General features: G+C 39.6%; 1 protein-coding gene across 2 annotated transcripts in view; it reads left to right on the top strand.

Annotated features, from left to right (window-relative positions):
- Positions 1-12,889, top strand: part of MSH3 (mutS homolog 3) — a 182,544-nt gene extending 169,655 nt beyond the window's left edge. For both annotated transcript variants that reach the window (XM_081503822.1, XM_081503823.1), the window contains exons 22-24: positions 257-386; positions 9,146-9,317; positions 12,169-12,889. In XM_081503822.1, coding sequence (XP_081359948.1) covers positions 257-386; positions 9,146-9,317; positions 12,169-12,265 — 399 coding nt within the window. In that variant the 3' untranslated portion in view covers positions 12,266-12,889. The remainder of the gene's footprint in view (positions 1-256; positions 387-9,145; positions 9,318-12,168) is intronic.
- Positions 12,890-18,450: the final 5,561 nt, after the last annotated feature.

The following is an 18,450-nucleotide window of genomic DNA, read 5'->3' on the forward strand; positions in this document are numbered from 1 at the left end:
TTTCATGATGTCTGTAGTTCTTAAATGATTCAGGAAAAAAACTGTGTGTTCACGTGTGTGTGTCTAGAGGAGGGAGGAAGGAAGAAAGGGGAAATACAGCAAAATATTAACAAATGACTGTCTAGATAAAGAATATATGAATGTTCATTGTATTTTTCTTGCAGCTTTTATGAAGGTTTGAAATTTTTCAAAATAAAGTTGGAGAAAATTTTAAATTTAAAAATAAAATAACTTTCATTATGTCTCACTGCTTTAGGTGAAATCCTTAACCCTGTTTGTTACCCATTATCCACCCGTTTGTGAACTAGAAAAAAGTTACTCACAACAGGTGGGGAATTATCACATGGGATTTTTGGTCAACGAGGATGAAAGCAAACAGGATGCAGGTATGAATTGTTCTTGCTGTAAGTACAACTATCATTCTGTTGGTTTTTGTGAGGAATAACTCAAAGTTCATAGGAGCATGAACTTACTGCTTATTAATAATAAAAACTGTGAATGTCAATTGTAATTGACATTTGTCCAGCATCATTTTCTCTAAGCTTAGGGTCAAACAGAGTTTGCATTTCTCCTCGCCATCTCTGAGTCCCTCTCTAGCCCTCTTTATCTCATTGTTCTTCAAGAAGAAGATGGGGTGAGGGGGGCATTTAGATTTTACTCCTAGGTCCATCTCAGGAAAGATGCCTTAACAGTCAAGTATATTAGTCATCTTCGAAAAATACTCAATATATTTCCCAAAATATGATTTAACATGAATTACTTACTAAGAGCAATATTCTATACTTGCTGTTCAGTCGCTCAGTTGTGTCTGACTCTTTATGACTCCATGGACTGCAGCACACAAGGCTTCCCTGTCCTTCACCATCTCCTGGAATTTCCTCAAACTCGTGTCCATTGAGACGATGATGCCATCCAACCATCTCACCCTCTTTTGCCCCCTTCTGCTCTTGTCCTCAGTCTTTCTCAGCATCAGGGTCTTTTCCAATGAGTGGGCTCCTTGCATCATGTGGCCAAAGTATTGGAGCTTCAGCTTCAGCATCGGTCCTTCCAATGAATATTCAGGGTTGGTTTCCTTTAGGATTGACTAGTTTGATCTCCTTGCTGTCCAAGAGACTCTCAAGAGTCTTTTGCAGCACCATAGTGTGAAAGCATCAATTCTTCGGCACTCAGTCTTCCTTATAGTCCAACTCGCACATCCGTGCATAACTACTGGAAAAACCATAGCTATGACTGTATGGACCTTTGTCGGCAAAGTGATATCTCTAATATTCTATACTGGACATATGTTTTATCTTAATTTGACAAGGAAAGTGAATCTCAGATAAATTGGGTCCCCCGTGTCAGGCATCTGGGTGGGAGCTGAGTTGAACCTAGAATCCATGCCCTCTGCCTGCAGGTTCTTTTCATCTCTGTTAAAACTGCTATGTGAGAGTTACAGTATTTTTTTCTTAGCCTTCCACTTACTATTCATGTCACAGAAATGAAACATTTCATGAAAAAGAATGTCATTAGCCAATAAAAAAATTCAAGTGCTGTTAGTAATGTAGTAGATTTTAGCATTTTTCCCCATGCTCAGTAGTAATTTTTTTAAGCCACCAGCCTATGGGCCAGTGATGGTTTACACAGTTGGTGTGCTACAATGGAAAATCCATTATCCAAGATACTTCATAGTCCAGATTTTATTTTGGAAAAGTGGTAAGTAAGGATGGACCTGAAAAAGAAATCAGGCAACTGGCCCAAATAAAACAAAGCAGTGGACCTGAGATAAATATAAGGTTAGGCAATCCTTGTCTTTCGCCACCATGCGATCTTGAAAAACACACCATAAATTCTCTCATGGAAACAATTTCACATCTATTCATCTGCATCCAAAGTGACAGAAGGAGCTTATAAGCTAAAACTCCATGGGATAAACAAAACAGATTTCACCAACAGGGGAGGGTCAGTGGTACACGTTTGATGTGAACTAACTGCTAACCCAGACCCTTACGTCTTAAGTGTTTTGACTTTTTATTTTATTGATTTAAATTTTTATTCATGAACAAAATTTTAGAAAAACTAACTGATGCTAAAGACTTGTGCTAACAGCAGTGGTCCCCTCTTCCATTCTTTTCCTCCACAGCCCCTCTTTCCTCCAGTCCCAAGGCAACTGTTTTCGGCTCTTTCATCCATTTCTTCCCTGGTTCTAAATACTGTGCTTATTTTCCTATCTCTTGGTTCACCAACCTGACAATATTACTAACTGCGTGTGTTAAATGAGGGTCTTCAGTCCTCCCTGCCCCTTTCCTCCTAGTGTAATAGTTTCACATTTTTCCTATTTTATTCGCATTCATTGTTTTCACTGTTATTGCCATTAGGTATTGCTTACTCATGAGGCACATATGGAGACAAGTATGTTTTCTTTTTTTTACAGCTTTTTCCTCCAAGGTCATAATTAATTGTCTATTCTTTCATTTCATTGTTTTGAGTCTCTTGTTGAATCTATCCTCCAATAACTGTAAAACGCCTCTCTAGACAGTTTTCACATGATTGCACCTGTTAATTCTAGTTTTCCTTACTGGGGTCCTTCCTCCTGGAGCCCTGTGTCCTCCTGCTCATCTGAACTGGTTTCTCCCTAGACCTCAGCTGTTGTCCCGAGACCTGCCTTGCTGTTATTCTGGGATGTCTCTTAACCTGTCTTCTGTTCATTTGCTTGCAAGTAACAGAATGCTTGGACTCACTCTGGCTCAGACAATGAGGATAAATATACTCTTGTATTATGGGAACCTCAGGAAGGGTGGCCTTCAGCTTCTCTTCTTTGCAGTTCTCCAGGCTTTGTCTTCCTGCTCTGCTAACTTCATCATCACACTAGTAGCAAGATGGCTGCAGTTCTTTTGGGCATCACGTCCAGAATTGATAATGTCTGAAGGAAGAAAAAGGACCAGCATTTCCTGTGACTCTTTCTTAAGAGCAGGGGAACTTTTCTTAGATGCCCACTAGTATCTCATCAGTGTCCTGTCTTATTTTCAGAATTGATTCACATGCTCATTCTTTTTATTTTTAATTAATTTTTACTGGAATATGGTGGCTCAGTGATAAAGAATCCGCCTGCAATGCAGGAAATGCAGGAGATGCAGGTTCCATCCCTGGGTCTAGAAGATCTCCTGCAGGAGGAAATGGCAACCTACTCCAGTATTCTTGCCTGGAGAAATCCCATGGACAGAGGAGCCTGGTGGGCTCAGTCCATGGAATCACGAAAGAGTTGGACACAAGGACTTAGTGACTAAACAACAACAACAGTAGTTGCTTTTACAATGTTGTGTTAGTTTCTGCTGTAGAGCAAAGTGAATCAGTACACATGCTCATTCTTATACCACTTTCTAGAAGTGAGAATGGCAAAGGTAACTTTGGATAGCCTAGACTGAGACAAATTGGAATCAACATTTGGAAGTAGACATAAGGACACTATCCCCTGAGTTAAATGGTCAGGGAGTTAGTTCAGTTCAGTTCAGTCGCTCAGTCGTGTCCGACCCTTTGTGACCCCGTGAACTGAAGCACGTCAGGTCTCCCTGTCCATCATCAACTCCCGGAGTTTACTCAAACTCATGTCTATCGATTCGGTGATGCCATCCAACCATCTCATCCTCTGTCGTCCCCTTCTCCTCCCACCTTCAGTCTTTCCCAGCATCAGGGTCTTTTCCAATGAGTCAGCTCTTCTCATGAGGTGGCCAAAGTATTGGAGTTTCAGCTTCAGTCCTTCCAGTGAATATTCAGGACTGATCTCCTTTAGGATGGACTAGTTGGATCTCCTTGCAGTCCAAGGGACTCTCAAGAGTCTTCTCCAACACTACAGTTCAAAAGCATCAATTCTTCGGTGCTCAGCTTTCTTCACCGTCCAACTCTCACATCCATACATGACTACTAGAAAAACCATAGCTCTGACTAGATGGACCTTTGCTGTTAATGTCTCTGCTTTTTAATATGCTGTCTAGGTTGATCATAACTTTTCTTCCAAGGAGCAAGCGTCTTTTAATTTCATGGCTACAGTCACCATCTGCAGTGATTTTGGAGCCCCAAAAAATAAAGTCTGACACTGTTTCCACTGTTTCCCCATCTATTTGCCATGAAGTGATGGGACCAGATGCCATGATCTTAGTTTTCTGAATGTTGAGTTTTAAGCCAAGTTTTTTACTCTCCTCTTTCACTTTCATCAAGAGGCTCATTAGTTCTTTGTTTTCTGCCGTAAGTTTGGTGTCATCTGCATATCTGAGGTTATTGATATTTCTCCCAACAATATTGATTCCAGCTTTTGCTTCATCCAGTCCAGCGTTTCTCAGGGAATTAATCCCTTTATAAATCAGGGTTTTCTTAGAAGTGTAATAGATTTTGGAGAAGCTGCTAATAATATCAATTAAAAGAGATAAAACTTTTAAGACTCTGCATGGATGAAAATGTCTCCATTATACCTTCACACTGGATTTATGATTTAGCTAGGGCTAGAATTTTAGGTTGAGAATCATTTTCTCTCAGAAACTTGAAGCATTGCTCCATTGCCTGCTCACATCCAGTATTACCCCTGACTGTATCTAGGCTTCATCCTTTGCCTCTGACCTAATCCCTCTTCTGTCTAAATTAGAGGCTATTGGTCATCAGTAAATTCCCCAAAAGCCTTTTGGGTGACTTTCAAGACTCTGTGTTTCTCTTTTTCCCTTGGGGTGGTAGATAAATCAATGGACCTGCAGTGACAAACCCGCATTTTAGTGTCTTCCAGTCCATAAGATCTTGGACAAGTCACCTAATCTCATCCGTGTCTAATAAATTTTAGGAATCTCTCCTGAAAGTGACTTCAGAAACTATTTGATCAGCACACATCTGTTTAATAACTGCTTAGAGAAGTTTTGCTTTAAGATAGTTGTGCTAAGTTTCCCTGTAACAAGGAGAAACTTGAATGATTGCTTTCACTGACTCTAAGCAGTGTCAGATAAGCTTTTCAATAATATCCATTTAAGAAATGATCATAGCTTATAAGGAGAGTCCTCACCATGAGCTTTTATTTGAGGCCATAAAGACATGAGTTATTTTTACCATCTGCTTTGTGACCTGGCTCTTTCTGCCTCCACATTGCTATCTTACACACAGACACACACATATGCACTCCTGGTCCTCTCTTTCTCTGTCCCTCCTCCCACTTCTTCCCTCTCCTTCCCATGGAAGAGTGGTGAAAAGTAGTCTTGAGGTAGAACCTAACTATAATACAGCTCCTTCAGGTGATTATGGAAGAGTGGTCACATTATTTACCTTGATGCTGCTCTAAGAACTACCATGCTCTGTGCTAAAGTTGCTTCAGTCGTGTCTGACTGTTTGTGACCCCATGGACTGTAGCCGCCAGGCTCCTCTGTCCATGGGATTCTCCAGGCAAGAACACTGGAGTGGGTTGCCATTTCCTTCTCCAGGGGATCTTCCCATCAGGGGTCAAACTTACATCTTAGGTCTCTTGCATTGGCAGGCAGGTTCCTTACCTCTATCGCCACCAAGAACTACCATAATCATTACTAAAGTAGAGACTACATATGATGACAAATTCAGCAGTTGTTTGTCCTGAGATGTGTAAATGAGTCTTTTGGGGCAACAGATATAATTTAGCTATATTTTGTAGCTGTATTTAAGAAGCATCTCTAGCTAGCTAGCTAGATTATATATACTACATATTATACATATTATATGTATATAAAGCAAAAAAAAGAGAAAAAAGCTGTCAGCAAAGCAATGTTTAAATGAGGGGAGTTTGTGGCATTAGCAGGCTTTCAGTAAAGGATTGATGGATGAATGAATGGATAGATGGATGGATAGTGAATGGACAGATGGACTGACAGTTGAATTAATCTCATTTTTAGAAAGGTCATTGTCAAGTCGGGATTATAGAGGTGAGGCTGGAGGTGAAAACATCAGTTAGGACTAACCCCGTTGAAGTGATAAAGTCTGTATTTGTCTTAAAAATGAAGAGAGTTCACTTTTTTGACAGCCCACTGCTGTTCACGTCACTTTGGGTCTTGTGAGCAATTGAAGGGTAACAAAAAACTCTCCGGGTTAGCAGGCACTGGTTTCTACACGCTTCCTTCCTAGTCTTTTCCCACCCACTTCATCACCCGTTCTTTGTGTTCCTTCAGTTTTCTTTGGAGGTAAAGGATATTCTTAGTGCTTGGCAATGTGAGGTTTAGTCTGTGTATTCTGAGAGTGTCAGCATTCTTTTCACCTCCCACCTCTGTCACCCACCCTTAGAAAGGTATTATTTGTCTGTTGCTGAATTCTTAGAGGAGATTAAAGAAATTTCCATTATCCTTTTTTCTCTGTTGTGTTCAGTCTTTGGGCTTTTTAGCTTTTAGCTGATAAAAGAGTAAAGCTTACACATTTATCAAATGAAATAATGTTATGAGAAAAGCTCCTGATAAACTTATAATAAGTATACTAGGGTCTCAGAAGTCACTGTGAATCTGGTCATCTTGGCCATTTTTGCAGTAGAGTGCAATTATGTTGAATTTTGTAATAAAAGCTGCATAATCCCAAACTGCTTTAGATTTATCGAAGATTAAACTGTATGCAGCTGTTGGGGAGGAAGAATTTGTTCTTGGTTCTTTGGCTGATCTAATAACCAAATTAACATAAGGCAGATTAACTGGAGAAAAGCAAATTTAATTATGTACCTACAGGGGCCAGTGAGGCAGTTGAGACTTCTCTACCGTCCTGAGCTAAGGAATGGGATAGGAGACTGGGGCTTCAAAGAGGAGGAGGGTAATTGACAGGAGAATGGGAAAAACAGATATTTGGTAATTAGGTTGTCTTGCTATATGCATAGGTCGTTCTGATAAAAGTTCTCTCTGGTAATAGTCTGTCTCCGAGCCAGCACCCCTCTGCCCATCTAAATTCTTTTATGCCATTGAAGGTGGAGATAGAAAGATCTTCCTGAGCCTTTTGGACCTGCACTATCTTCAACTCAAGACAGTCTGAATCCCAAAGTGGCACATTTTGTTCTGAATACCTTCGCAGCATTGTCTTTGTATTACTGTACTTCAGTTCAGTCGCTCAGTTGTGTCTGACTCTTTGCGACCCCATGAACCGCAGCACGCCAGGCCTCCCTGTCCATCACCAACTCCTGGAGTTTACCCAAACTCATGTCCATTGAGTCGGTGATGCCATCCAACCATCTCATCCTCTGTCGTCCCGTACTCCTCCCACCTTCATTCTTTCCCAGCATCAGGGTCTTTTCAAATGAGTCAGCTCTTTGCATCAGGTGGCCAAAGTATTAGAGTTTCAGCTTCAGTATCAGTCCTTCCAGTGAACACTATACTTCATGATATCCCAATTCTTTAAAAGTTTTAGCTTCAAGCATATGTATTAGGTGGTAGATTGACTAGGAAACAGATTCTGAAATTTGAGTGTCAGTTTTATTGAGGAATGCTTTCACCATCAACACCCGAGCAGGACTGGTAAGTCCTGGGCTGTGTTACAGTTGTAAGACTTCAGCCAGCCCTGCAGAGAGTCCGGTCAGGGGTTGGTCCTTCAGAGTCACCTCAGCTTAAGGTGAGAGAGCCAGACTTTTATGCCTCTTATTGTCTATTGTTCTATAACAAATTTCCCCCTAAAATATAGCAGCTTAGCACAGCAACTGTTGATTATCTCATAATTCCTGTGGGTCAGGAACCCAAGCTGAACACCTCACAGTCTCTCACAGGCTTCATCAAAATATTGGCCCAGGTAGCAGTCACTTCAAGCCCTGATTGGGACAACCCACTTCCCAGCCCTCTCACATGCTGTTGGCATACCTCAGAATATCCACATCCAGGATCATTCACACAGCTGTTGGTTTGCCTCCAGACCCTCACTGACTTGTTGACCAGAGACATCGGTTTCTTTCCATGTGGATCTCTCCATAGAGCAGCCCACAGTATGGGCACTGGTTCCCTTTAGAGCAAACAGGGAAGAAAGTGAGAGTGCCCATGACAGGTCACAGTCTCCTATAATCTAATCTCAAAAGTGACATACCATAATTTTTGTCGTATTCTATTCATTAGAAGCAAGTCCCTTGGTTCAACTCACAGTCAGAGAGAGAGAATGACACAAGGACATGGACACCAGGAGGCAGGGGATCTTTGGTGGCCATCTTCGAAGCTGCCTACCAACCCCTGTAGCAGCCAGTCCACTGGATGCAGGCTACCCAAGATGGGAGGTGACCTTGGGTGAAACCGCTTTCTTCAGCTGCAGAAGTTCCCAAAGATAGCACACAGCTGAGGGTTGCTCTGATAGTTGGGGCAGTCTGAGTGGGATTTGGATGGTACCAAACAGCATCCATGGGCTTTCCAGGTGGCACTAGTGGTAAAGAACCCACTTGTCAATGCAAGAGACCTGGGGTTTGATCCCTGGAGGAAGGCATGGCAACCCACTCCAATATTCTTGCCTGGAGAATCCCATGGACAGAGGAGCCTGTGGGCTACAGTCCATAGGGCTGCACAGAGTTGGACATGACTGAAGCAATTTAGCATGTACACATATGAACAGTATCAACTTTAATATGTGTAACTCTTTTTTAACTAGGATATTTAATAAGCCAGAATTTCTCAGTCTTGTTATTTAAACTGTACAACATGTATTATTTCCTTATCTGTTTTTGTGGCTTTGTTTCTTGCACTCTTGGAAACATCCTTTATATATGTTACTTTACAGAGTATATTACATATAAGACTGGTGAATACATTCTTTCACTGGAAACACTTTTAAAAAAAACAAACAAACTGTTTTTAATGGAGAAATTGTATTGTACCATGTATCAGAATTACTCTTTTTTGGGTATAGAAGTTCATTTGAAAATTTTCAGCAAGGAGCATACACCTAAATATTTCTTAACTTATAATTGTTAAGAAGCATTTTAACTGAGCTAAAAGATAGGTCCTAAATGCAAAAGCATTTTCAAAACAGTATTTACCCTTTTTCTAGATATGTAATATTGATAAAAGAAGGTAACAAGAGATTAAGAACAATGGGTTTCTTTTTCAGATTACAAATTTTAATTGAATAAAGTTATACAGATTTCTATTTTGTCTTTAATCTTCTAATTTCTTTCAATTTTCAAGCCTAGTTTTCTTTATTTCTTTCTTTTAACTTTTTTTTTTAGGTGAAGATGACCAGGTCCCCGATTCTGTCACATTTCTTTATCAAATAACCAGAGGAATTGCAGCAAGGAGTTATGGACTCAATGTGGCTAAACTAGCAGATGTTCCTGGAGAAATTTTAAAGAAAGCAGCTAGCAAGTCCAAAGAACTGGAAGGATTAGTAAACATGAAAAGGTCAGAATGATTGTGCCACATTTTGATTTATAATGAACTCTTCCAAATTGTCCCAGGGAGAGGATTGTCCTGTAAATGAACATGAGACCTTCCTTCAAGCACTTTTTCAAATATTCTGAAACATTCAATTATGATAAAATGAAAATGGTTCTTCCCAAAGCCCATGTGAATTCATTTAGTCCTCTCTAGTCAGATCTTTATCTGTTAAGTTGCTTAGTTGGTTTTCCAATCATTTTTCTAAAGAATTAACTCCTTATTGTATACTAACACATTGGTTGCTTAAAATATTCCTTTATGAAGAATATTACTAATGGAAACCTGAATATATAAATAATGTTTAGAGTATTTCTTTTATACTCTTTTATGCTCATTCAGATATGCAGCAGTTGCATTCAGAAGAATTCTGTCAGGACGTGAATGAAAATAATAGTACTGGGTTAACCAAAAAGTTCTTTTAGGTTTTTACATAACATCTTACAGAAACAGCTAAATGAACTTTTTGGTAAAATCAGTATCACAGAGCAAGGTGATTAGTCAGTATCTGTGCATGTCACTTACTTTGTGGATTTGTTTGTGACAGATTTTTTTATTCTAAACAGACTTCTCCATCACCTAGAATGCTTTATGTGAATGCACTTTTACCCTGGACATCCAGTGAATATGTAGTCAGTATATAAACTGATCTTCATACAAACCTGAAACATACTTTGGAAGGAAGATATTCCTAGGAAAATATCCTATTAATAAATAATAAGTTGCAGCCTTTTGTTTCCCAAATATAAGATTATATTTTAAAACAGCATAAACTCCTCGCCCACCTCCTACCGAACCCTGCTCTGCCTGAAGAGTCTAATTTACCTGGGGCAGGGCATTATTACTCTGGTCCATGACCACGTGATCTGGAGCGAATAGGCTGTTAGTCAGATAGAACATCCTGGCCGGCCATTATGCTGTAAGAATATTTTTTAGTTCTGGGAATTATTACCAATTTAAATACTGAAATATTAACACCTGATATTTTAAAGAGACAGTTGCCAGCTCGTATACTGACAGCCCTGCCACCAGCTTCTCTTCGTCTTCTTTCTTCCTCTGTGTTTCTGCCTCGCACTCCTAACCTTACCGTGGGAACAGGTGGTGGGCCAGGTTCAGAGTGCCGGGATACCATAGCACTTTGTCATTTCCTCCAGTGGCATTCTCTTCTGGATCCTTTCCAAAATGCCATATTAGAAACAAATGATGCAGTCAGTGACGGGCTATTTCTAGTTACTTGTTACAAAGTAGAGTCACATAAAATTTTTCTAGAGGGAAAAGTAATCATCTATATTTTAAAAGTAAGCTTAGCCATTAGTTCTGCTCAAAGTCCACAGACAACTTTAAATCCTTTCTTGTTGTCTTCTTATTTTTTCTTTTTCCATAAAGAAACTGGAATTAAACTTTACTACAAAAGATGCAAGATGGCAGTAAGATATGAAAATTCTTGTAGGCTATAAAGCAAGAGTAGTAAAATTCACAGGTTATTTATAAGTATTTTAACTCTTCTGAATGACAACTACTATATATTAATGCATATATACGGAATTTAGAAAGATGATACATGCAGGGTCCTACTTGCAGGGCAGCAAAGGAGACACAGATGTAAAGAACAGACTTTTGGACTCAGTGGGAGAAGGCAAGGGTAAGATGATTTGAGAGAACACCACTGAAACACATACATTACCATATGTAAAATACAGGACTAGTGCAAATTCGATGCATGAAGCAGGGTACCCAAAGCCAGTGCTCTGGGACAACCCAGAGGGATAGGGTAGGGGGAGACTCAAGCCGATTAATATTGATATATAGCAAAAACCATCACAATATTGTAAAGTATTTATTCTCCAATTAAATTAATTAAAAAATAAGAGGGGGAAAAGTATTTTGGCTCTTCCAACTAGTATATGATATTTTAAAATCTAGAAAGTTAGCTTAACAAGACAGAGAATTGTAGGAAGAGACTACGTTGGCATGGCATCTGATGATTTATCAGGACACACTGTTTTTGTTGTTTTTCCTTTTCACTAAAAGTGGTTATCACATCGATTTCATTGGTCACAGAAGCCAAACTGAATCTGGTGCATCCTTGTGAGTTTGTTAATAGCTAATATTTATTGAGTGCTTGCTATGGATACCAGCAAGTTGAGGTAGTCAGTCCTTTGCAGCAGCCTAGACACTGTAACCAGGTACTATTCTTATTGCCTTACATACATTAATTCACTTAGCCCTTATGATAACCTTGTGAAATAGGTACTGCTCTCATCCTGTGTTGTAGCTGGGAAGAATGAGGCCAAGTGAGGGTAGGAAACTGACTGGGAAACCAGAGTCACCCAACTAGTTGGTGGTAGAGCCATGATTGGAACTCACACATTCCCTCTTCAGACCCTAAATATTGGGTTGGTCAAAAAGTTCGTTCAGGTTTTTCCATAACATGTTAATATTTAACTGGATTGCGTTTTTGCAGAAAGAAAAGTAGGTTTGTGTTATGTTGCCTTTTTACTTTTCCAATAGCCTGCATTATTTTATTAAGTCAATTTTACTTTTCATCCTGTGAGCACACACAGCCTCCAGCTGAGTTAGAAGAGAGAGGAAGCTGTGCTGTCCCCGCCCTGGAGCTGATCAGCAACCTTGGCCTCTTGATTAAAGCAGCCACCCTGAGAATTTCTTTCACCAAAACGCTGATGCTCCCCGCCATAGCTTTCTAACCATACAGCCTGCCTGCTATTCTGATATCACAGACTTTTCATAGTTTTGATGGGATGGACTGTTCCCTAACAATTCCATTTATAAAATAAATGGTATTTTATTTTCTGTCCAGGAAAAAGCTAAAGTGTTTTGCGAAGCTATGGACGATAAATGATGCAAAAGACTTGCAAAAGTGGATAGAAGAAGAAATTACAGATGTGTCTTTGTGATGAAAATGAAGGCTACATTTTGGAACCAAAAAATAGAGAATTAAAAATACCAACTGTGTGAAAACAACTCTCCAGTAACAGCCCATCTGTGTGATGTGAGCGTAAAGCCTGACTGTGGCATATTCCTATCAGAAACAGGGAGGCCTTTTGTGTAGGTTCCTGCTATCCTGATTTTTAAAAGAATAAACACTTTTGAATATTAAGATTCCTATCATGTCATTAGAAAATCTCATGGATGGTAAGATTCAAATAAAATAAAAAGCTTCTAAGTAAAATCTGAAGTAGACTGTATAGTTCATGAAGTTTTAGAGGCTGATATAAAAAGTAATGCATGATTTTATTTGTTTCAGTTCAGATAATTTGAAACTGGGTGAAATGTCTGGCAGGAATACATCTTTTATTCGAACTGAAATAATTTTACGATACCACCAGTTTATTCACTGTAAGCCTAAGAATTTTTGAAAAGAAATAGAATTGTCAGGCTGTTTAGAAACTAGAGCACAGAAAGAATAAGGTCATGAAATTTGAGAAGTTAAATACTGTCATAGTTTTAAGCAATTTGGAGATTGTTGGATGAAATTATTTGTCATTCATTTAAGTAATAAACACTTGATGAGTACTTGCTATAATGTATGATCTTCTTCCTGATGAATTTGGGGTTTAGTTATGGAACCAAGTTTGCTGTCCTTCCCATGTGCACAGAACTGAGCTTTCTCACTTTAGACCTTTCTACTATCTGATACAGCAAATGCCTTATAACTTTGTCTATTCATAAAAGCACTCCCTCCCTGCAAGGTTAGGATGACACATGATCATCTATGTCCCTGAGCTTTCTATAGCACTTGAAACCTGGCTTCTCATGTCCATATGCTTTTTGTTTCTTGCACAAAGGTTCTCTATCCTATTTCCCACTCAGTTTTCATTCTTACTCAGTGAAATGCCTTCCACACATTTGATGGTCTTATTTCTAATTTCTTCTTTAGGTTATTTCTTAACAGTGGCCATAATAGTGAGCCCTGGACACAGTCAGTTGAGTCTCTCCCAAGTTGATGAATAGTGGTTGGTTGCTACACTTAAAAAAAAAAAAAATTTATTTGTGCCAGGTTTTAGTATTCGGCATGTGGGATCCAGATCAAACCCAGACCCTTACGTTGGGAGCAGGGTCTTAGCCGCTGGAGCACAGCTACACTTTTGAGTCACTTGCACCCGAGCCCTTTATGGAATTAGAATGATGTGGTTTGAGTCCTCCATCCTTGCATTATATGTCTCATTAACATATAATGAAATTCTCAAAAGTATCTCGGAATAGAGTTAGTTGGGATTTACTCTTTAAATTTTAAAAATAACAGCACTTTTTAAACAATGTTTCAATACTCAGTAAGACGTCAATGTTTTATGTTAACAGAGGTAGTGCTGTAAAGGCAGGTCAGCAGAAAAAGGAGATGAATTCAGGAATGTCACGCCCATGGCCGGGGAGCTGCAGGGAGCAGCAGTCACTGCTCATGTCCAGGTGGACATTCAGGCCACCTCTGGCTTGCCCAGGTCAGTGTCAACATTCAAGCAGGTAAGGGTTTCAGGAGTAGTGTGTCCAGGCAGTGACAGTCCCCAGAGTCTGGCCAGTGACTATACAGAATGTTGCAAGGTAGATTCCCTAACATAAAGCAGGATATCAGTTAGCCAGTTTGCAGAAGGTCTGGCCTGCGTCCAAGTTTGGAAGAAGACCAGCCGTGCCGAACAGCCTTTCTAAGTGAGACTCCTTCCCAGCCAGGGTGCTGAGGTGTTGAAGGGAAAGTGGTGTCAGAGTCCTAGTTATGACGGTTGTGCACGTGTCTTGGAGGTTGGCAGTAAAGATCATTGATTGGGTACATACCCCAGGTATCAAGGAGGGCTGCAGTTCCAGCATTAGATGTAATGTATTTGAGATCCTGAGTTGATTTCCTTTAGTTATATACCTGGAAGTGGGACTGCAGGATCATACGGTAGTTCTAGTTTTTATTTCTTAAGCACCCTCCATACTGTTGTCCATAATGGCTATACCAGCTTACAGTCTCACCAACAGGGTGCACAGGTTCCCTTTTCTCTGAGCTTTCATCAACACTTGTTACTACTTGTTATCATCCTAACAGGTGTGAGCTGATACCTCATTGTGGTTTATTTTCATTTCTCTAATGATTATGGTCAGTTTTAGAACACTTTTATCACCCCCAAAAAATCCATTCTCATTAGCAGTTACTCTCCATTCCTCCCCCAAATCCCTACTCCTAGACAGTCACTAATCTACTTTCTGTCTCTATTAGTTTGCTATTTTGGACATTTCATATGAATGGAATTGTATACTATGTGGTCCTTGGTATCTGGCTTCTTTCCTTTGGCTTATGTTTTCAAGGTTCATGTTGTAGCATGTAGCAACACTTCATTCATCTTTATTACTGAAATCTATTCAGTTATATGTATATATCACATTTTGTTATCAGTTCATCAGCTGATACACATTTAGACTGTTTCCATTTTTTGGCTATCATGAAGAATTTTGCTGTGAGCATTCATATGTATATTTTTATGTGGCAAGGTACAGGATTTTTTTTTTTAAAGTTCTCCTCAGTCTAAAGTGCAGTCTGGTTTGTGAACCACTAGTCTCATAGATTATGAGTGACTAAACAGTATTTTTCATTGGATTGAAAAATCATTTGATCTCTCTCTCCTATGCTTAATGTATCATTTAGACAAAGCACGGCATACTATAGAACCCCAGTAAATATTTGTTGAAATAGAAAAGAACAACCAAACCTTTTCATATTAGAAACCCAGTGAAATGACTCTTCATAATCAAGATACTATTTCACTAAGGATTCCATATCTGTACAGAAGTGTCTTAAATCTTAAAAAAGTAAAAATTTCTTCTGACAGTTTGTCCAAGTGGAGCTTGTTGTCTTGGTGATGGTGGTAATGCAGCTGGTGAAACAGTGCTCACTGCATGAATTCCAGAGGAAAAACAAGATTGACTCTAATGCAGTCTACAAGTTAATGTTGACCTATCCCAAGTTCCAAGATCAATATTAACTACTGCTGTGCCACATAATTATAAAAGTGCCATTAGATGTTTCACACCAAGAACATGGGTAGGGAGAAAAAAGAAATTGGATTAATATCATCTGTGGTTTCTAAGTTTGTAATTACCATCAGTTCCTCTTTGGAACATTGAAGTTAGGATAGATGATTATTGTTATTGTATTAATGTCCACAGAGGTATTGCCATTAGGGGGATATTCATTCTGGTTTGCCTGGGGTGAATCTGGGGCATCCTGGTCTATACCTGTTTTCCTGGTATACTTATTAAAAGCCTCTTTCACTCAAAAGTGTCCTATTCTACCCAAACCTGTTTATCTTTGGGAGACTCCTCACTTTCTGAGATGACAAGATTTCCAGTCTCATCTTGTACATTTTCTGTGCAGACCTGGAATAGAATATTTCTCAAAGGAGTCCCGACCCTGTTGAGTGATAAGTGACATCTAGCGGCCACAGTTTGGGCGTTAGAGGTGTCAGTGCTTTTGGGTTGGTTTCTTAGCCTGTTCAGTGGAAAGAGGTAGGAATTTTGTAAGAAAAATTATGCCATGAACTCAAACTGAACCATCTGGGAGGTGCCTGGTGGCCCCGTGGTCAGGCTCCACCCTTTCAGTGCCGACGGTCCGGATTCAATCCCTAGTCAGGGAACTAAGATCCCACAAGCTACAGGGCATAGCCCTTCCCCGCAAAAAGCGTCCTGTTCTGAATAACAAATTTCATGGTTACCCTAGTTTTAGGTGCCAATTCATGGAAACACTCACTGACTTGATAGATTTTGAATGTCATCTTTAAAAATTGATTTTTCAAATCCATTGTATAAACTGATTTTTATCCGAAAGGTCTGCCAATTTATTTTACGTGTTCATAATAATGCTTTGCATGCACATATGCTAAATCGCTTTAGTCAGCCCTGTCTGACTCTTTGCAACCCTATGGACTGTAGCCTGCTAGGTGCCTCTGTCCATGGGACCTTATTGTTTATCCATCCTATATATAATAGTTTGCATCTGCTAATTCCAGACTCTAATCCTTTCCTCCCCTATCCCTCCCTCCTCTTTGGCAACCTCAAATCTGTCCTCTGTGAGTCTGTTTCTGTTCATTTGTGTTGTATTTTAGATTCCGCATACTAGTATATGATATTTGTCTCTTTCTGACGTATTTCTTTTAGTATAATAATCTCTAGGTCCGTTCACATTGCAAATGGCATTGTTTCATTCTTCTTTACATGCTAAGTCACTTCAGTCGTGTCCGACTCTGTGTGACCCTGTAGACTATAGCCTGCCAGGCTCTTCTGTCCATGGGATTCTCTAGGCAAGAAGACTGGAGTGGGTTGCCATTTCCTCCTTCAAGTGACCTTCCTACCCAGAGATTGAACCTGTGTCTCTTTGTGTCTCCTGCATTGGTAGGCAGGTCCTTTACCATTCTTCTTTATAACTAATAGTCCATTATGTGTATATACATATGTGTTGTATGTGCTGTGCTTAGTCACTCAGTCATGTCTGACTCTTTGTGACCTCATGGATTATAACCCACCAGGTGCCTCTGTCCATGGAATTCCCCAGGCAAGAATACTGGAGTGGGTTGCCATGCCCTTCTTCAGGGGATCTTCCCAATCGAGGGATCAAACCTAGGTCTCCCGCATTGCAGGTGGATTCTTCACCGTCTGAACCACTAGGGAAGTATATACATATATACACATATATATACACACAATTTTATTTGTATATATATTTTTTATCCATGTATCTGCTGATGGATATTTAGGCTGTTTCCATGTCTTGGCTATTGTAAGTAGTACTGCTATGAACACAAGAGCACAGGTATCTTTTCAGATTACATTTTTGTCTGGTTGTATGCCCAGGAGTGGGATTGCTGGATCATATGGTAAGTCTTTTTTCAGTTTTTTGGGTGACCCTCTCTACTGGGTTCCAGTGGTCACTGCACCAGTTTACATTCCCACCAACAATGGCAGAGCATTCTCTTTTCTCCACACCCTCTCCAGCCTTTTGTTTGTAGACTTTTAAGTGATGGCTATTCTGACCAGTGTGAGGTGGCACCTCATTGTAGCTTCAGAGTCACCTGAGGAGATTTTAAATACAGATTGCTACGCCTTATTCAGCTCTGCTGAATCTGAGTCTCTGAGGTTAGTACACAGGAATATCAGTTTTAATTTTTGTCCTCATCTCTTCTTTCCCATTTTCTCTCCCTTTCCCCTTTCTCACCTCTCCCTACATGATTAGTGGTCTTGTCTCTAAAGAAATTTGCTAAAAATCATATTCCTTAGATCATAATCCTTCTCCAAGATTCAGTCTGATTCAGTAGGTCTGGCATGGAACCCTAGGAAACTTTTTTTTTTTTTAAAGACTGTAATTTTTAGAGCAGTTTTAGTTTCACAGCAAAGTTGAGGAGAGAAAGTACAGAGAATTCTTACATACCCTCTGCCCATAAAGCACAGCCTCCTCCACTAGAGTAGTACATTTGTACACATTGATTATCACTCAAAGCCCATGGTAATATGTACTAGGGTTCATTCTCAGTTGTTATACATTCTATGGATTTGAACAAATGTTTAATGGCATGCATCCACCATTATTCTATCATATGAGATAATTCCACTGCCCTAAAAATCCTCCATACTCGGTTTATTTATCCCTTTTTCTTCTCTTAACAGTTGGAAACCACTTACAGTTTTGCCTTTTTCATTGCCTTTGTCATTTAGTTGGGATCACACAGTATGTAGCCTTTTCAGATTGGCTCCTTTCACTTATTGATAGGTATTTGTTTCCTCCATGTCTTTTCATGGCTTCATAGTACATATTTGTATCACTGAATAATATTTCATTGTCTGTATTTACCGCAGTTTATCCATTCACCTTACGAAGGGCATTGTAATTGCTTCCAAGTTTTGGTAATTATGAATAAAGCTACTATAGATATCTGTGTGCAGGTTTTTGTGCAGACACAGTTTGGGATAAATACCAAGGAGTATTTGGTATTTATTTGGTATTTAAATACCAAAGAGCGAGAGTATGTTTAGTTGTGTAAAAAGTTGCCAAACTCTCTTCCAAAGTGACTGAGCCGTTTTGCCTTCTCACCAGCACTGAATGATAGTACCTATTACT

The sequence above is a fragment of the Giraffa tippelskirchi genome, chromosome 6 (assembly GCF_054371585.1).
Source record: "Giraffa tippelskirchi isolate mGirTip1 chromosome 6, T2T-mGirTip1v1.2.pri, whole genome shotgun sequence".
NCBI lineage: Eukaryota > Metazoa > Chordata > Mammalia > Artiodactyla > Giraffidae > Giraffa > Giraffa tippelskirchi.